Consider the following 20328-nt stretch of genomic DNA (forward strand, 5'->3'; position numbering starts at 1 on the left):
AATAAAGGTTTCATCAATCATGAACTAGCATCTATCATGCTTAGTGTCTCAAACAAAATGCACCCACTCCTACCCATATCTTGGCTTTAGGGGATATCACATGTGCGATTGATATGTATTTCTAGAAATATATAATATGCTTCAATATCTATCCCATGATTAGTGCACTTGGTAAACAAGTATAGATCCTAATAGATTATAGCTAAAATTTCCACTCTTTTGGTGAAGAGAATGTGTTATTCCAAAGCTTGTTATCCTACAAATGATATATATATATGATATAGTGACTATTTTATTATGCTATTATGTATTGTTTCTTTTTAAAGACTATCAAAAGTAGCCCCTCATAGTAACTTATTATTATTAGGTTTTTATAGTATCAAATCATTATCTTGGAATTAAGAAGGTAAGAATAAATCATTTTTTATGGATATGAAAACTATCTCTTTCATGTTGCTGAATGTTTTTCTATAATGTCAAAGGTTATTAGGATAATATCAAAGCTAATATAGTATAGATTTGAGATCATTTGATGTTATTTAGAAGGAGTTATTTTTTATAGTTTTCTAGGAATGAAAACAAGCCCTTCTCAAATGAGTCTTCTCCTATTTTCAGTTTCAAGTCCTAGAAATGTGTCAATTTTGCTCTTCTTTTGACCTCTTCTCACTACGCAGACCTGGGCTTCAACTACATAGCAAAATACCTCAACTACACAGTATTAAGCTCCAACTACATAGCTTAAGGTCTCAACTACATGTTTTCTCAAGCCAACTACGTAATAGTAAGTTTTGACTATGTTTTGGCCCAATTTGTCTATTGGGGTGTTCGGGTGGGTTAGTTAGCTGATGTGTCTAGGGGCCTGTTAGGCTTGATTTGAGTTTTTCATGTCAACTTGTATTTTCTCCTTGATTGGTTGTATGTGCATGTTGGTTCTGGATTTGGAATCCCCTCATTGATGTATTATGTTGGATAAGGATAAGAAAGCTCTTGATGTGAAAATCTAATTTCATTTTCAAACCCTAATTCATGTATGATTAATTTGAGAAGTTTTTATTTTTTATACCTATATTATCTTGAAATGAACCTTATGGGTCAGGATAACTAGATGCATTTAGGGAAAGTGGCTCTCAATGGGGGTCAAGGTCCTAAAGTGACTGCCAAGGTAACTCATTGGAGAGTTTCCTTAACAAGTGATAAGTTAACTAATAAATTAGGGAAAACACATTAACAATATAACTTATGTTTCCCACCCATGGCCTTGTGTGCTTTTATAGACAAAGGATGGGATTGGGAAGTCCTAGCCACCCAAAGTGGTGTTGATCTAGCATAATTTTCTTTCTTGTCTTCATGAAATGAATGTTTAATTCTACATGAGTTCTCAAATGGGGGTCGAGATCAAGAGATACTACTAGGGTAATACATGTTGAGGCTATGCAATGACACTCTTCCCTTCTTGTGTTCTAGTACTATCCTATCTTGATAGCTTATGACTTAGAGCCTTTGGTGGATTATAGAGTGTTGTGGTACTCACCCTTATTTGGTTTCTTGCTTTTGTTGTGGAGTATTTTATTGGTTGTGGTTTCAATTCTTGTGAGTTCCCTTGTTATCCCTTGCCTTTTTGCTTGTGGAGTGGGGCCTTGTGTTTATCTTCGAGCACGAGGGCGGACCTGAGGGTACCACGTGGTTGGGTGGTGTTACTTTTTCACCCATTGGTAAATTGGAGAACTTGCTCATGTGCGGCTAGATGGATTCATCATCATCTTTCTTTCAACACTTTCATATCTTAGTTTTAGGATAGTTCATAATTGTGCTATATCATGATATGTAAATTTATCGGAGGCCCTGTAATTGTAACTATAGCTATGGTTGCCTTTGAAAATGTAATATGCAGTGGTACTGAAATTTGGAACACTCCTTGTGGAGGTTGATGTATTAGTTCAATGTAATTGATGATTTTAACATGATGATGTTAATGGTTAAAAAAATGATAACATGTTAATGTATGGTTGATCTCATATCTAATTGAAAGTTTATCATAGGAACACTTAGTTTGGTGTTTTAAAATGAACCTAGTATTAGTTGCTATTATTTCTTGTTATGCAATGGTAATGATATTCCTTACAGTTTAGAACCATGTTAGGTTTTGTTGTATAAGTGACGACATTAGGGAACCGACATGAGGACCGAGTCTTAGAACATGACATCTTCCACATGTGTATCTGTAATAATGAATTAAATGATAAGCAACATTTTAATTGCTAGTATATTAATGCAAAGGATTTTCTTATTATTATTATTGTGTTGATTAGTTGGTTCATTGTTGGCGTCCTCTAGGGTTTCTTAACAAGGCATTACATCCATCATCCATAATATAAGAACAAACAAATTTTATGTCCTTATCTAAAATTATAGACTTGGGAAGCTTAAATTGTGCCAATACATTATTTTAAAACATTATAAATGCTTATCTCCCTATGTAGTTCTTTTACAAGTAGTTTGAATACACAATTTAATAAACTTGTTGAAACTACTATAAATATATAACCATGTTCATGTCTACATAAACGCTTAGCTACAAAATTCACAAAGACACTTTATCATGGTTGTATGGGGATAGGGAAATGCATTTGCATTCCTTCTTTCCTTGTTTTAGATTTTCTAAATTACTTGAAATTAATTTACAAATTATAAAAAAAATCGTTACTTCTTGTTGCATTTTAGGCCTAAACACATTCCTTTCTAGCAATGTGCCACAATTTTATATGTGCTAAAGTGAAATGTCACTTCGAATTTGCATGCCTCCCTCATTAGTAAGAGCCTCTATACCCTTGCACACTCAATTTTCCTACTTTACAAAGTAAATCATCTTGAAGATGAAAAATTTATTCATTTTATTTATTTACTTGTGATAGAATTTATCCATATATCTTTCCAAGTAGCTATAATGTGCATATTTTTTACTAAAACCCTCCTTTGTGAAATTTTCCAAGTGATTTTGTGATACCTCGATATTTACATTACATTACAACAAAAAGCAGGCCACCATTTTTTTACAATACAATCATGATATACACATGGGATAACTAATGCTCACACATATGGCATTAAATCTAAAAAACATACTAAATAAAACACATGATGACACTAGCAAGGGAATGGTGGCACAAGGTCAACAACATCATATAGAATCACATGAGAAGAAGGCTTACACAACTAATATGAGATAACACCAACACAATGAAGGATAAAAGAGATAGGGTCTCCTCACATGACTAGCAATAGAGACCTCAACTCTCACAATCGACATAAAAAGGATGAGGAAAGTAATTAAATAACAATATATAGTACACCTTTCTCACATCTAATACTAGAAGAAAACCTCAATGAATGGATTCAAAACATCTTAATAAACAAGCCACATGTGACTGATTATTCATAAGGGAGACATGAAATTTCTCTAAGGTCTCATTAGAGACTAACCAAACACACCGAAGAGCACAAGAACACCTTGATTCCATCAATTATACAGAAAAAATAAAATAAACATCTTTATCCAATAATATGGGAAGGAACACTAGAAAATCCTAGATCTATGTATAGTTTGAAAGTATATCAATTTATAGATTATTCTAATCAAATTTTATGTTACTTCAATGCTATTTTTCATTTATGCTCCCTAAGATAAATGTCTTATATATTTACATTTAACATCCTAAAATGACATTTTGCTATATGAATTCTTAACTCACTCCCATTTATAATTATAATAAACATAATATATAATTATAAAATATATTATCTATCCAACATATTAAGCACATATTTAAACATAAATATTAATTAAAACTTAAAACTTAAATATGCACTTAATTGGAATTGAATATAAATTTTAAAATTCTAATTATTGTTTGCAGTCAAACGTTCATCCAGTATGCCATCATAAAGAGTCTTTCCTGAAATGGCTGATGAACCTTTCTTACATATGGAATGAATGTTTGCCAAAAATAAAGATATTGGAGTGAATATATTGCAATGACAAATTCAACAAAATTAAATTAGAGTTGATTCCAAATGTTAACAAATGTTCATATTGGAACGAATATACTGCAATATTAACTAAAGTAACGAGAGAAGAAAATCTAAGGATAAAACATAACAATTGTGGAATCAACCAACTCAAACAGGTGATAGTAAAATAATTAGAACTTACTACATATAACATTGAAAAAAATATTTAACATTGAAAATCTCTGCGCATGATTGAAGTTTACAACGTGGGAAAATGCTTCTCATGCATTGCTACACTAATCCAAGAATCTATGTTCATAACTCTACTTTCTCTTGTATGATAGAAATTTCACAGAAAACGGGGCACAAATAGTAATCATGGCTTCTTGCCTCATAACTTAATACAACATTTCATGGTTTATCTAGATTCCCATAACTGCACCTCACATATTGCTTCACATATTCTTACAACATGTCTCCTCTTCTGGAATTGATGATAATGAGGGTTGAAGAAAGCGCGGCCCGCCAGTAAGCCAGGGGTGATGAATGGCTTGTATTGCAGTGGGTCGCCTTTCCGGTACAAAATGTAAGAGGGTAACAAGAAATTTGCTGAAATCAGCTGCATCCTTTTTGGCAAACCCAAAATTCTTTTGCAGCACATTGATCAATGGGCGAAACCTTAACCTCCTGTACCCTTTTAGATTACCACTTTCGTCGAAAAAATTGGCAGAGAGCTTGCCACCCAGAGCAATTTCCTTGGGCGTCACACCAACGAGCTCCATCATCAATACCAAGTGATCTACAACAATGTCTTCACTATTCTTCCCCTGAGGATTAAACAAGAAATCACCTGTGGCAAGTTCAAAGGCAATGCATGCAACAGACCATATATCTGCTGGATAAGACAATGGAGATAGCAGAAGACTCTCTAGACACTTGTAACGAAATGTTTGAATAGGAGCTATTAATGGATTTCGGATCCGGACGGCATTACCCAGATCAGCTATCTTGCACTTAAGATCAAGGGGCGCCATTGAATTCTGCTTCTCACAAGGGTTGTTTATCTTGAGTTCTCTAATTCTCTGAGATGGGTTTCCCTTCAAGGCATCATACAAGATCCTTTTACTGCTCAATGTCCTTGTTTGCACAGCTTGGGCTTCTGTGCCCAACTTCTCCTCTTCATCATTTGCTGCGTTCCCACAATCTTGACCTATTAAATTGTCCTTCTATTCAGATCTCATATGCTGATTTCCTGTCTTGCAAATATATGACGCAGAAGAAAAGCTTGTAGCAATGGCGGATTTAACTTTGTTAGAAGAAGGCATAAGTGGGACACCAAGCTTCTTTGGATCTTTTTCGGGGTCAATGGTGGATGGCAAAAGATTGTTTTCCGGTTTGAGAACTGTGTGAATAATTGAAAGTTTCCTATGCAAGAAATCGAGTCCTCGCAAGATGTGAAAACAAATTTATTTTACTTTGTGCAATGGAATGCCCTTGCCACTATAATGATCAAGAAGAGTCCTTAAATCGTCTCCTAAAAGCTCAAGAACCAAGCAAACATGATGCCCATTTGGTCCAGTGTGTATGAAATTATCAAGCAATTTGACCACACATTCATTGTCCTCTGGATCACCTTGTGCTATTGCTTTGAGGTATCTAATCTCACGATTGGCATTTTCACTAAAACGAGCTGCACCCTTTGTTATCTTGAGGGCCACATATTTGTTGAGTTGGGTGTCCCAGGCAAGCCAAACAGTGGAGAAAGTGCCCCAGCCCAGCTTGGATTGAACCACATAGCGGTCTTTATTGAAGAGATCGCCACAATCCACAGGGTGGTATCCTCCCTGAACGTAATTTTTGGAGCCCTCCTCTCCTTTGCCCCTGTCCATTCCCTCTTCTCCTCCTGCAAATGGGTGGGCTTGTGTGAATGCAATGCCTACAAACAAGATCTCTTCACTTTGGAATTCTTTCTCGTTGCCTATAGATAGGAGTTGACTATACAAGAACACCCTATTAGAGGACCAAGTAAGGTTTCCAGCCAACCCATTATATTTTCAGTTAACTGTAGCAATTTTTACCGTTGTGGGGTTACAATAGTCATGTTTTCTTTTCTTTTTCCCTCCCGTTTCTCTTCGAAAGTCCAGATCAAATCGATTTAAGATCAAACTCAATTGATATACTTTTAGATATGGCTAATGAAATTAAAAGGAATTCAAAAGGAATAGTGGATTCATGTCCATTATTTACGGTGGGATATATTGGGTGAACTTAATGGTTTTATTCATTGTACTTCTTTATGCATAAGTGAGTTCTCTATAGGTGAGTTGAACCAAGCCAAACACTAATAAGATAGAGTCTTCATAAATGTTTCTAAATGAAGGGTTAGAGTTGTGGAGTAACTTTAAGGGATGGAGATAAGGATGAGGTTCTCTTCAAAATTCAAGATCAAATCTAATATCAATTTGACGTAATATCAAATTTCAATTGGTATACTTTCAAATATGGCTTATGAAGTCAAGGAATTTGAAGTCAATGGTGGACTCATGGTCCACTAAACTCAACGATTTTTATTTATAACAGTTCGTTATGCATGAGTTGAGTTCTCTAGAGGACAAACAAATGTTTCCACCAAGTTCTTGATAAATTTGAAGATCAAACCCAATATCATTTGATGAAGATCAAACCCAATTGGTACACTTTCAACTATGGCTAATGAATTCGAGTAACTTAAGTCAAATGTACACATTAGGGAAACTCAACCATGTTATCTATTTAATTTCTTATTCATGAGTGAGTTCTCTATAGATGAGATGAAGCAAGCCAAGCATTAGAAGGATGAATTTTCATAAATGATTTTAAACAAAGGGTTAGAGTTGTCGGGTAACTCTAAGGGATTAGGTCCTTATTGTAAAGCTTATTGATTTGTTTTACTATTTTTTTGAGTGGAAATGACTCTCTTCACTTTTATATTTGTTTTATGCAAAATTGTCTAAATTATCTTTCAAAAATCTTGAATCGAGCTGTAAAAATTATATTACAAGTATATCTATATGTTTCTGAATACTATTTGATAGATTACTTGAATATGCATTAGCATTATTACATTAAATAAATGAAAAGGCATACCATTTTAAACTAACAAACAACAATATGCAATTACTCATTATTCATTATTTTTTCTTACCATAGAAAATCTATTTTGAAAAGTATATAAATGTATAATTATCATATGAATATTTTTAATCGAACATAATATTAAATTTACATGTTTGTATACCTTATGACACAAAAAATGATAAATATATATAAAAATAAAATGCTATATTGAATATCCATAGGTATTATTTTATATAGTTATAATAATAAAATTAACATTCACTTGTTATATTCCATGAAAATATAAAGTTTTATTTGAAATGGACAAAATCTACAAATGTTTTAACAATATTCCAAATATTTCTTATACAATTTGTTACTTGTAAACTCTTATGTTTGAATCCAAGAATCATAAAGTGATTGAACTACTTGAAATGCAAATGAAGTTTATTTTTAAGAGAAAACTAATGCCTCTAAAAAATTAATGGTATTTATAACAATTAGCACAACTCTTATTTCTATGCTAAAAACCTCTAATGTGGTGGAAAAACTAGTTTTGTGGTAGTGGAAATGGATTTGCCACCTTTAACATTTATTATTTTGGGTTACATTGAATGTTCAACTTTATTTTTATCCTTTAATTATGGTTATCTCAATAGTATAATGAACAACTAAACTCCACAATATTTCTCATATTCTCTCAAAAATCTAAATATGCTTTACAACCACATGTAATACCCTTTATAGAGATTTATCATAACATAGGTCTCAAATGCCTTAGAAGAAGTTTTTTACAGAAATAAGAAGTTAAACTAATTATTATATTATTCACATTCTAAATTTTGAATTATTCACTATTAATAGATATAAATACAATCATGATCATCTCTACATGTGAACTTTGTCACAATCCCATCTTAATATTGTATACATAGTAAGACTACTAAACTATGGTTTCTCTCAAAAAAATAGAATCACTAAACCAAATTCCTCCTCGAAAGTTGAAATGGGTAGCCAAATGGGGACATATTAACTACAAAATTAAATTAAATCTAAAAAAACATTTATTTTTATATTCCAACTTTGTGGGTTCATAACTCTTAGCTCATTAGGTGAAAATTTGTTAGGTGCATTGGAAAAATCTCTAAAATAAATATGCAAGGTCATGAAGAATCTTAGGTGAATATGACATTCTTATTTTAACAAACCAAAAATTCTTTGAAGGCCTCAAAATAATTAAATTATAAAGATGTGAAAAATGCTAAAGATTTATATTTTTAAATCTCCCAAAATATACGATGCAAATTTCATTCGAATGTTTCTGAACTCTATGCCCGATCACTTTGTTTGTCCTTATATCCTTTCCTTGCCCAAGTAAATCTAATCTTAAGTTTGTGCCCCTTCCTATTTTGATCATTCCTTTCTTTATAATTAAGTGTTGCACGTTCTTTCCATTTGTTTGTTAACCTTAAGTTGAATTTATTAAAAAAATCTACAAATTTTGATGCTTTAATTACGTCGTTATATTTTATTACTTATCCATCTTTCTTATCGAAATCTGCAAATCAAGTGGACTATAAGGTAGATACCCTACATGCCTCAAATGGTGGCTTATTAGTATAAGAATACCAAAGATTATTATAATAATGTTGAATGTAAGGAAGTGATTCATCCCATTATAAATATTTGTAAATCTCTCAAAATACATGCAAATATCATCTCAATACTTCTACACTCTATGAGATCACTTTGTTTGTCCTTGTATCAATTCCTTATTCAAGAATATTTCTAATATTTTTTTCCCTATCTCAAACTTTTGCTCCTTCCTATGTAGATCATGCCTTTCTTTATATTTGAGTGTTGTTCATTCTTTCCATTTGTTTCTTAACCTTAAGTTGAGTTTATTAAAAATTCTACAAAATTTCATGCTATAATCACCTCATTATGTTTTCTTACTTTTTCATCTTTCTTATCAAAAGATATGCATAAAGTGTATTATAAGGTAGATGCTCCACATGCCACAAATGGTAACTTATTAGGATAAGAATGCATAACCTTAGTATAATAATGTTGAATGTAGGGAAGTGATTCATCCCATTATTTCTAGGGCACTTATATTATACCCTAATGGTAATATGTACCTTGAGGTCTTATTGGAAAATTCTATTTGGTTATCTCTTTGTTGGTAAAAGAGTGTTCAAGTTTCTTATCTCAATGACCATCATCAATAATGTAAAAACAAAAAAAGTTCATGTCTCAATCTAAAAATATAGACTTGGGAAGCTTAAAGTGCACCAATACATTATTTTAAAACATTATAAATGCTTATTTCCCTATGCACTACTTTTACAAGTAGTTTGAATACACAATTTAATAAACTTCTCAACTACTATAAATGTGTGAACATGCTCATGTCTACATAAAACCTAGGTACAAAATTCACAAAGACACTTTATCATGGTTTTGTGGGGATAGGGAAATGTATTTGCATTCCTCCTTTCCTTGTTTTAGTTTTTCTAAATTACTTGAATTAATTACAAATTTTAACAACTATTGCTACTTGTTGCATTTTAGGCCAAAACACATTGCTTTGTAACAATGTGCCACATTTTTATATGTGCTAATGTGACATGTCACTTTGAATTTGTGTGCCTCCCTCAATTAGTAGAAGCCTCTACACCCTTGGCACACTCAATTTTCCTACTTTGTAGACTAAATCATCTTGAAGAGGAAAGTTTTATTTATTTACTTGCGATAGAATTTCTCCATTTATCTTCCCAAGTAGCTACAATGTGCATATTCTTTACTAAAACCCTCCTTTGTTAAATTTTCCAAGTGATTGTGTAATACCTCAATATTTACATTAGGATGTTAAAGAACATAAACTAGGACACCATTTTTTTGCAATACAATCATGATATACACATGCTATAACTTATGCTCACAAATATGATATTGAATCTAAACAACGTACTAAATAAAGCACATGATGAAACCAGCAAGGGAATGGTGGCACACGATCAACAAAATCATCATATAGAATCACATGAGAAGAAGGTTTACACAACCATTATGGAATAACACCAACACAATGAAGGATGAAAGAGATATGGTCTCTTCGTGACTAACAATAGAGACCTCAACTCTCACAATCAACATAAAAAGTACAAAGAAAAAAATAACTAAATAATGATATACCATACACCTTTCTCATATCTAATACTAGAAGAAAACCTCAACAAACAGATTCAAAACATATTAATAAACAAGCCACATATGAATGATTATTCACAGGGGAGACATGAAATTTCTCTTAGATCTTATTAAAGAATTTTTTTTTCAAATTCTATTAATTAAAGTTTACAGTCAAAACGTTCATCCAATATGCCATCATAAAGAGTCTTTCCAATGGTTGATGAATCTTTCTTACATATGGGATGTTTGTCAAAAACAGAGATATTGGAATGAATATATTGCAATGACAAATTCAACAAAATTAAATTAAATTCAAATCAGTGCTCTTAGAGCTGGTACCAAATATTACCAAATGCTTATATTGGAATGAAAATATTACAATCTTAACTAAAGTAACCAGAGAGAAGAAAATCTAAGGATTTTACATGACAATTGTGGAATCAACCAACTAAAACAGGAGATCGTAAAATAATCAGAATTGAAAAAAATCCCTGCGCATGATTGCAGTTTACAACGTGGGGAAATGCTTCTACATTTAAATTCATACTTTCATCCACATATTCTCATGCATTGCTACACTAACCCAAGAATCTTTGTTTATAACTCTAGTTTCTCTTGTATTACAGAAATTTTACAGAAAACGGGGCACAAATATTAATCATGGCTTCCTGCTTCACAATTTAATACAACATTTCATGATTTATCCAGATTCACATAACTGCACGTCACATCTTGCTTCACAAATTCCTACAACATTTCCCATTCTTTCTGACTAAATTGTTCTCTTCTCTTCTGGAATAACCTCATCACTTTGGTGGGTTTGGGCTGCGGATGATGATGATGATGATAATGAGGGTTGAAGAAAGCGAGGCCCGCCAGTAAGCCAGGGTGATGAATGGCTTGCATTGCAGTGGATCGCCTGTCCGGTACAAAATCTAAGAGAGGAACAAGAAATTCGCTGAAATCAGCTGCGTCCTTTTTGGAAAACCCAGAATTCTTTTGGAGCACACTGATCAATGGTCAAAATCTTAACCTCCTGTACCCTTTTAGATTACCATTCTCGTCGAAAAAACGTTTAGAAAGCTTGTCACCAAGAGAAACACTCTGGGGCATCACACCAAGGAGTTCAATCATTAAGCCCAGGTGACTTACAGCCCTATCATCCCTGTTCTCCCCCTGAGGATTAAACAAGAAATCACCTGTGGCAAGTTCAAAGGCAATGCATCCAACAGACCACATATCTGCTGGAGTAGAGAATGAAGATAGCAGAAGACTCTCTGGACACTTGTAACGAAATGTCTGAATACGAACCTTTAATTGATTCGGGAGGGGGAGGGCATTACCCAGATCAGCTATCTTGCACTTAAGATCAAGGGACGCCATTGAATTCTGCTTCTCACAAGGGTTGTTAATCCTGAGTTCTCTAATTCTTTGTAATGGGTTTCCCTTCAAGGCATCATACAAGATCCTTTTACTGCTCCGTGTCCTTGTTTGCACACCTTGGGCTTCTACACCCAACTTCTCCTCTTCATCATTTGCTGCACTCCCACAATCTTGAGCTACTAAATTGTCCTTATGTTCAGATCTCATCTGCTGATTTCCTATCTTGCAAATATTTGATGCAGAGGAAGAGCTTGTAGCAATGGTGGATTCACCTTTGTTAGGAGGAGGCATAAGTGGGACACCAAGCTTCTTTGGATCTTTTTCTGGGTCAATGGTGGATGGCAAAAGAATGTTTTCCGGTTTGAGATCTGTGTGAATAATTGAAAGTTTCCTATGCAAGAAGTCAAGTCCTCTCAATATTTGAAAACAAATTTCCTTTACCATGTGCAATGGAATGCCCTTACCACTATAATGTGTGAGAAGAGTCCTTAAATCATCTCCTAAAACCTCAAGAACCAAGCAGACATGATTCCCATTTGGTCCACTGTGCATGAAATAATCAAGCAATTTAACAACACGTTCTTTGTCCTCTGGATCCGCCTCTGATATTACTTTCAGGGTTCTAATCTCACAAAGGGTTGTTTCTCTAAAGTAATCTTTGCTCCTTGATATCTTGAGGGCCACATATTTGTTGAGTTGGGTGTCCCAGGCAAGCCAAACAGTGGAGAAAGCGCCCCAGCCCAGTTTGGATTGAACCACACAGCAGTCTTTATTGAAGAGATCGCCACAATCCACAGGGTGGTATCCTCCCTCAATGTAATTTTTGGAACCCTCCTCCCCTTTGCCCCTATCCATTCCCTCTTCTCCTCCTGCAAATGGGTGGGCTTGTGTGAATGCAATGCCTACAGACAAGATCTCTTCACTTTGGACTTCTTTCTCGCTGCCTATAGATAGAAGTTGGCTGTACGAGAACACCCTATTAGAGGACCAACAAAGGTTTCTAGAACAGAGGTTTCCAGACAATGCATTATATTTTCACTTAACTACAGCAAAGATTACCGTTGTGGGATATGTTTCTTTACTTTTTCTTCTCGTTTCTCTTCAAAAAGACCAAATCGATGTAACATCAAATTCAATTGATATACTGGGTAATAAGTATTGGGTATATGAAGCCCAACGGTCGTATGACTGTTCATCTTCCCAAAATCTTTGTTTCATGACTGAATATCTTTATATGAATGGTTGTGTGCAGCTCATGTATGAGAGACTGATTAATAGAAGTTATTCCCTGCTTTGAATGTGGATGTAGGCAAATTTGCCGAACCATGATAAATCATGTGTTGTCTCTTCTTATTGCTTTATTCTGTTTCTGTTATCATTTTCTCTACTCATTCTAATCTTTACAATAAGTTATGTTTTCTTTTCTTTTTTCTTTTCAATTCTCTTCAAAATTCAAGATCAAATCGATGTAAGATCAAACTCAATCGATATACTTTCAAATATTGCTAATAATATTAAAAGGAATTGCAAGTGGATAGCAGATTCATGGTGGGATACATTGGGAGAACTAAATGATTTTATTTATTTATATAGTTCTTTATATATGAGTAAATTTTCTATAGGTGAATTGAAGCAAGCCAAACATTGATAGGATAAAGTCTTTATAAATGATTCTAAATGAAGGGTTAGAGTTGTGGAGTAACATTAAGGGATGAGGATGAGGTTCTTCTAAAAATTCAAGATCAAACCTAATATTGATCTAATGTAAGATCAAAACTCAATTAATATACTTTCAAATATGGCTTACAGAGTTGAGGAATGAGAAGTCAATAGTGGACTCATGGTCCACTATTTATGGTGGGATATATTGGGAGAATCAATTGTTTTATTTATTGAAATTTATTAAATGCATGAGTTGAGCTCTCTAGAGGACCAACAAATGTTTCCACCAAGATCTTGATAAATTCCAAGATCAAATCCAATGTCAATTTGATGAAGATCAAAACCAATTGATAGACTTTCAAATATGACTAATGAAGTCAAGCAACTTAAGTCAATAGTGGACTCATGGTCCACTATTTTGATATACACATTAGGAAAACTCAACAATTTTGTTTATTTAATTATTTATACATGAGTGAGTTCTCTATAGATAAGTTGAAGCAAGTGAAGCATTAGTAAAATAGAGTGTTAATAAATTATTCTAAATTTAGGGTTAGAGTCTTGGAGTAACTCTAAGGGATGAGGTTCTTATTGTAAAGCTCATTAATTTGTTTTACTATTTTTTTTATGAGTGGAAATGACTCTCTTCATTTGTATATTTATTTTATGAAAAATTTGTGTAAATTATGTTTCAAAAATCTCTATAAAAAAATATATTACTTATATCGATATGTTTTTGAAAACTATTTGATAGATTACTTGAATATACATTAGCATTATTACATAAATAAATGAAAAGACGTACCATATCACACTAACAATTAACAATATATAGATACTCATTATTCATTATTTTTCTTACCATAGAAAATCTATTTTGAAAAGTATATAAATATATAATTATCATATGATTTTTTTTAATTGACTATAATATTAAATTTGCGCGTTTGTATATCGTGTGACACAAAAATGTATAAATATATAAAATCAAAATACTATATTGAGTATCCATTGGTATTATTTAATATAGTTATAATAATAAAATTGACATTCAATTTTTATATTCCATGAAATTAAAAGTTTTATTTGAAATGGACCAAATCTACAAATGTTTTAACCATATTTCTTATATTATTTGTGATTTGTAAACTCTTTGAGTTTCAATCCAAGAATTACAAAGTGACTGAGCTACTTGAAATGCAAATAAAGTTTATTTTAGAGAGAAAACTAAATTTTAAATAAAACATAAAGTGCACTTACAAAAATTCACACAACTCATATTTTATCCTAAAAACCTCTAATGTGGTGGAAAAGCCAGTGTTGTGGTAGTGGCAATGGCTTTGCGACCTTAACATTTGTTATTTGGGTTACATTCAATGAAATTCTACTTTTATCTTCTAATTATTGTTATCTCAATATTATAATGAGCAACTAAAGTCTACAATATTTCTTATATTCTCTCAAAAATCAAAACATGCTTTGCAACCATATGCAATACACTTTATAGAGATTTTTCATCACAATATAGGTCTCATAGGCCTTAGAAGAAGTTTTGTGGAAATAAGAAGTTAAAACAATGATTATATTATTCACATTCCAAATTTTGAATTATTCATTATTAATAGATATAAATACAATGATGGTTATCTATGTATGTGAACTTGGTCACAATCACATATGAATACCTTATACATAGTAGGACTACTAAACTATGGTTTCCCTTAAAAAATAAATATTCACTACACCTAATTCCTCCTTGAACGTTGAAACAAATAGCCAATTAACTACAAAATTAAATAAGATCTAGAAAAACATTTATTTTTGTACCCCAACTTGGTGGGTCCATAATTCATAGCTTGTTAGGTGAAAATTTAGCATGTTGGATGCATTGGAAAGATCTCCAAAAGAACTATGCAAAGTCATAAAGAATTTCGGGTGAATATGACATTCTTCTTTTAACAAACCAAGGGATAGAAATTATTTGAAGGCCTAAAAAAAAAAAAATTATAAACATGTGAAAAATGCTAAAGCTTAATATTTTTAAATCTCCCAAACTATACCATGCAAATGTCATTCAAATGCTTCTAAACTCTATAAGGATCACTTTGTTTGTCCTTATTTCTTTTCCTTGCCCAAGTAAATCCAATATTTTTTCCTTATCTTAAGTTCATGCTCCTTCCTATATTTAACATGCCTTTCTTTATACTTGATTGTTGCATGTTCTTTCCATTTGTTTCTTAACCTTAAGTTGAATTTAATAAAAAATTATGCAAAGTGTGATGCTTTAATCACCTCATTATATTTTATTGCTTGTTCATCTTTCTTATCAAAAGCTACACATCAAGTGGACTATAAGGTAGATACCATGTATGCCTCAAATGGTGACTTATTAGTATAAGAATACAAAAGTTGTTGAATGTAGGGAGGTGATTCATTTCATTGCTTGGCCCACTTATATTATACCCTAATGGTAATATGTACGTTGAGGTCTTATTGAAAAAATTTATTTGATCATCTATTTATGGGTGAAAGATTATTATTTTCTCTATCTCAATGTCCATCATGATCCATAATGTAAAAAGAAACAAGTTCATGTTTCTAACTAAATTTACAAATACTTTAGGAAGGCCAAAGTACACTAGTATATTATTTTAAAAAATTATAAATGCTTATTTCCCTATGTAGTACTTTTACAAGTAATTTTGAATACACAATTTTATAAACTTGTCAACTACTATAAATATGTAGTCATGCTCATGTCTACTTAATGATAGTTCTAATACTTAATGTAAGTATAGATCCAATAGCCAACAAGATGAGAGGGGGGGGTGAATCATACAAACTTAATCTTCCATAAAAATATCAGATTCAACCTCAGTAACATATACTTCAGTAATATAACCAAAACTGCTAAACATGCAAACTCAAAAGCATATAAACATCATAAACCTCATAACACCAGATTTAACATGGAAACCCAAATAGGGAAAAACCACTGTGGGATTTCGGACCCACTAAGAAATATACTCTTCTAGAGTATGCTCGGTTAAAAGAAAATCCTGTTAAAGATTACAAACACATTGCTAGATGTGACCCGGTTAAGGGATTTCCCTCAGATCTGTTAGGATCTTCACCTTGTTAGAAGTGACCTTTTTAAAGGATTTCAAACACTCAATCAGAATGTCACCTTGCTAGAGGGTTTTACAAATAAGACTGTTAAGTCCACTCAGTTAAGAGATTTTCCATCACTTTCACAAAATAACGGTAATAAAAATCTATCTGCAACTTCACATCTAAAATGCTAAAGCATATTCTTATTTGCTCAATACAATCTATACATAGAACTAATCTAGTCCATCTGTTGGGCTTCTATACTCTGTTATTCAAACAGGTCTTCAAGCTTCTGTGCTCGGTAATCACTATGTAGCATCCCTATGCATACATTTGCCCGCATACATTGTTTATCAATAGTTCCCTATTTATAAATAATTAGCTAACTGCTTAATCTCTTTGATCACATTTCCCATGATCAATCATAGCCATCAGATCTTCAAACTTTGACCAAGCTCAATGTATCCTTCAATCTAAAAACATTTTACCCCACCTAGGAACTTGCATACATTTCTTGGAACTTGTGCTAGGGTAATGCAGTTCAATCTAAGCTATAGATCTTCCTATCGATTTTCCTTTGCCATAGATTCTTTAACAAACGTTATGCACGACATACCAATCATTTAATCAGCTCCAGCTCATCAGCTTCCTTCATTAAATAATGCATGTAACCATTTAATGTATTCTGTTACAGCTCGGTTACAACTCGGTAACAACTCGGTAAATACTAAACTTCACTCGGTAGACATTCCGCCTTCATTAACCGATAGCGATAACCTTAGGGTTTACCGACTAGGTTCTTTGCTTGGTAACATAGTATAATATTAACCTTACAATTTACAACATATGTATGATGTTAAAACAATCTAAACATCATGATCTCATCATTGTCTGACTCGGTAATAGTTGCTCATTGAATACCTTATTCATCCCTTTATTCATCATATTCTTTCTGTGTCTTTTACCAACATCTTTATACTCATAAAATCATACTTCTCAAGATATGGCAACATCATACTGAATTAGAAAATCAATTTTTTGACATCAATGACAAAATAATAATATTAAGACAGTAAATCATCCTTAATCAGTTATATCCATAATCATCAACAACCTTCTCAATATTCTTATTGAAATGCCAACAATCTCCCATTGTCTGTTATAATGCCAAATGCCAACAATCTCCCCCTTTGGCATTGATGGCAAAACCAATTGATTTGACCTAATTGATTCGGATTGCTGTGAGTTGTTTGTGAGATTCTGAAATGCTCTCTTCCTGTCATTAGAATCCTCCCCCATACATTAGACTTCTCCTCTTTTCTCAGTCTTTCTTTTCTACTTTTTTTTCAGTCTTCTTAGTCTTTTCAGTCTTCTTCTCCAGTCTTCTCCCCCTTTGACAACAATGCCAAAAAGTAAAGAACTAAAACATAATTTCTTCCTATATGAAGTGAATTCCTGTTGTAATGTGTCAACTTAGTCTCGGTCAGAGCATTTTGTCTTCAATTCCTGTTTCCTGTATTGTTTCCTGCACTGTTTCCTACACACCTTTAGAAAACATCCTAAAGTGTGTAAATCAGCATCAACTCTTAAAAGATATTCGATAGAGTCATCGAATTGATGCTTTCACCGAACTTAGTCGGTGAGTAGAAGATAGGGGTAGGACCCCTAACTTACTTCTGAGATACTCAAAAGTGTCCCTTGATAGTGGCTTGGTGAAGATATATGCTATTTGTTCCTTTGTGCTAACATACTCCAACATCACTTTCTTCTCTTGAGCTTCTTCTCTAAGATAATGATATTTGATAGAGATGTGCTTTGTTTTAGAGTGCATAATAGGATTCTTTGAAATGTTAATGGCACTAGTATTGTCACAGAATATAGTTACTAGCTCGATGACTTTCTCATTTATACCTTCTAACAATTGTTTGATCCATGCTATGTTGGTACAATTCAATACTGCAGCAACGTATTCAGCCTTTGTTGTTGACTGTGAAACATATCCTTGTTTCTTACTAAGCCAACTCACTAGTCTTTCTCCTAAAAAGAAAGCTCCTCCAATTGTGCTTTTTCTGTCATCAATGTTGCCTGCCCAATCAGCATCAGTATAAACTTTTAAATCAAAATCATTTCCTTTCTGATATACTAAGCCATAATCCTCGGTGCCTTTCAAGTATCTAAAAATTCTTTTGATTGTTGTCATGTGTGTTTCCTTAGGATTTGCAGAGAATCTTGCAACTATACCTACTGCATGTGCTATGTCTGGTCTACTGTGAACAAAATATTGTAGCTTTCCAATCATGGATCGGTAAAGTGTCTCATCAATAGATGTAGATTCATCTTTCTTTGATAGTTTATAGTTGGTAGTCATAGGAGTACTTACTGGTTTTGAATCCTCCATTCCAAATTTCTTCAAGATTTCCTTTATGTACTTGGATTGAGTAATGAAAATCTCATTTTTCATTTGCAGTATCTGTAAACCTATAAAATACTTTATCTCACCGATTAATGACATCTCAAATTCTTTGCTCATTTCATTTCCAAAGTTCTTGCATAAAGAGTCATTTCCACAAAATATAATATCATCAACAAATATGGTTGAGATCAGTATTCCATTTTCATCATTCTTCATGTACATATTGTTGTTCTCACTTGTCCTTATAAAACCAATCTTAATCAAATAAGAGTGCAATCTTTCATACCATGCTCTAGGTGCTTGTTTCAGACCATATAATGCTTTGTTCAATTTACATACCTGATCTTTACTCTTGTCTTCAACAAATCCTTCAGGTTGTTCAATAAAAACTTCTTCTTCTAATATTCCATTCAGAAATGTAGATTTGACATCCATTTGATATACCTTGAAGTTTTTGTAAGCAGCATATGCCAACAATGTTCTTACTCCTTCAAGTCTAGCCACAGGTGCAAAAGTTTCACCATAATCAATTCCTTCTTCTTGAGCATAACCTTTGCATACTAGTCTTGATTTATTTCGAATGACCTCTCCTTTTTCATTCAACTTGTTTCTGAAAATCCACTTTGTACCGATTACATTTTTGTCCTTCGGTCTTGGGATTAGTGTCCATGTGTCATTCTTCTTGATTTGATCAATCTCTTCTGTCATAGCATTTATCCAATCTTCATTGTTAAATGCCTCTTTCACTATTCTCGGTTCAAATTCAGATATCAGACATGTGTTCTGTCTCAGTTTGTTCCTTGTCATCACTAAATTATCCTTATCTCCTATAATCGGACTTGGTACATGATGTCTTCTGACATACTTGGCTAATACAGGCTCGGTAGGCTCTGTATGATCTTCTTCATCACTCGGTAACTCGATATTCTCTTCATTTTCTTCAACGGTTTTCTCGGTAGAACTTGTCGGTTGAACATAGACAAATTCATCATAATCTTCTGGTTCTTTGGAATTTCCTTCATCATTTCTTTCTTCAAATTCATCAATTTTCACATTTGCACTTTCTACTATTTTGTTAGATGATTTGATCAGACATTTAAATTCTTTGATTCTAGAAGAATAACCTAGAAATGTTCCTTCTCCACTTTTCTGATCAAACTTGCCATTTCTATCATCTTTGTGTACATAGCATCTACTTCCAAAGATTTTAAAATAACTTACATTAGGTTTCTTGTCATACCAGATTTCATATGGTGTCTTCAAAGTACCTTTCTTCAGTTGTACTCGGTTCAGGGTGTAAACTATTGTGCTTATTGCTTCCCTCCAAAATGTTTGTGGCACTTTCTTTTCAATCATCAGGGTTCTGGCACAATCCACAATAGATCTGTTTCTTCTCTCAGCTATTCCATTTTGCTGTGGAGTTCTTGATGCAGAGACTTGTCTTTTAATACCATGATCAT

At 32.9% G+C, this 20328-nt stretch overlaps 1 protein-coding gene and 2 pseudogenes across 1 annotated transcript; all 3 read right to left on the reverse strand.

Moving 5' to 3' along the window:
* Nucleotides 1-4255: 4255 nt before the first annotated feature.
* Nucleotides 4256-5058, reverse strand: LOC131068302 (uncharacterized). The gene has a single exon (XM_059213731.1). The coding sequence runs from the start codon at nt 5040-5042 to the stop codon at nt 4464-4466; it is 579 nt and encodes a 192-aa protein (XP_059069714.1). The 5' UTR covers nt 5043-5058; the 3' UTR covers nt 4256-4463.
* A 176-nt stretch (nt 5059-5234) lies between these two features.
* Nucleotides 5235-5897, reverse strand: LOC131859724 (uncharacterized; annotated as a pseudogene).
* Nucleotides 5898-10642: 4745 nt separating this feature from the next.
* On the reverse strand, nt 10643-12978 carry LOC131068303 (uncharacterized; annotated as a pseudogene).
* Nucleotides 12979-20328: the final 7350 nt, after the last annotated feature.

The sequence above is a fragment of the Cryptomeria japonica genome, chromosome 11 (genome assembly GCF_030272615.1).
Source record: "Cryptomeria japonica chromosome 11, Sugi_1.0, whole genome shotgun sequence".
Classification (NCBI taxonomy): Eukaryota; Viridiplantae; Streptophyta; class Pinopsida; order Cupressales; family Cupressaceae; genus Cryptomeria; species Cryptomeria japonica.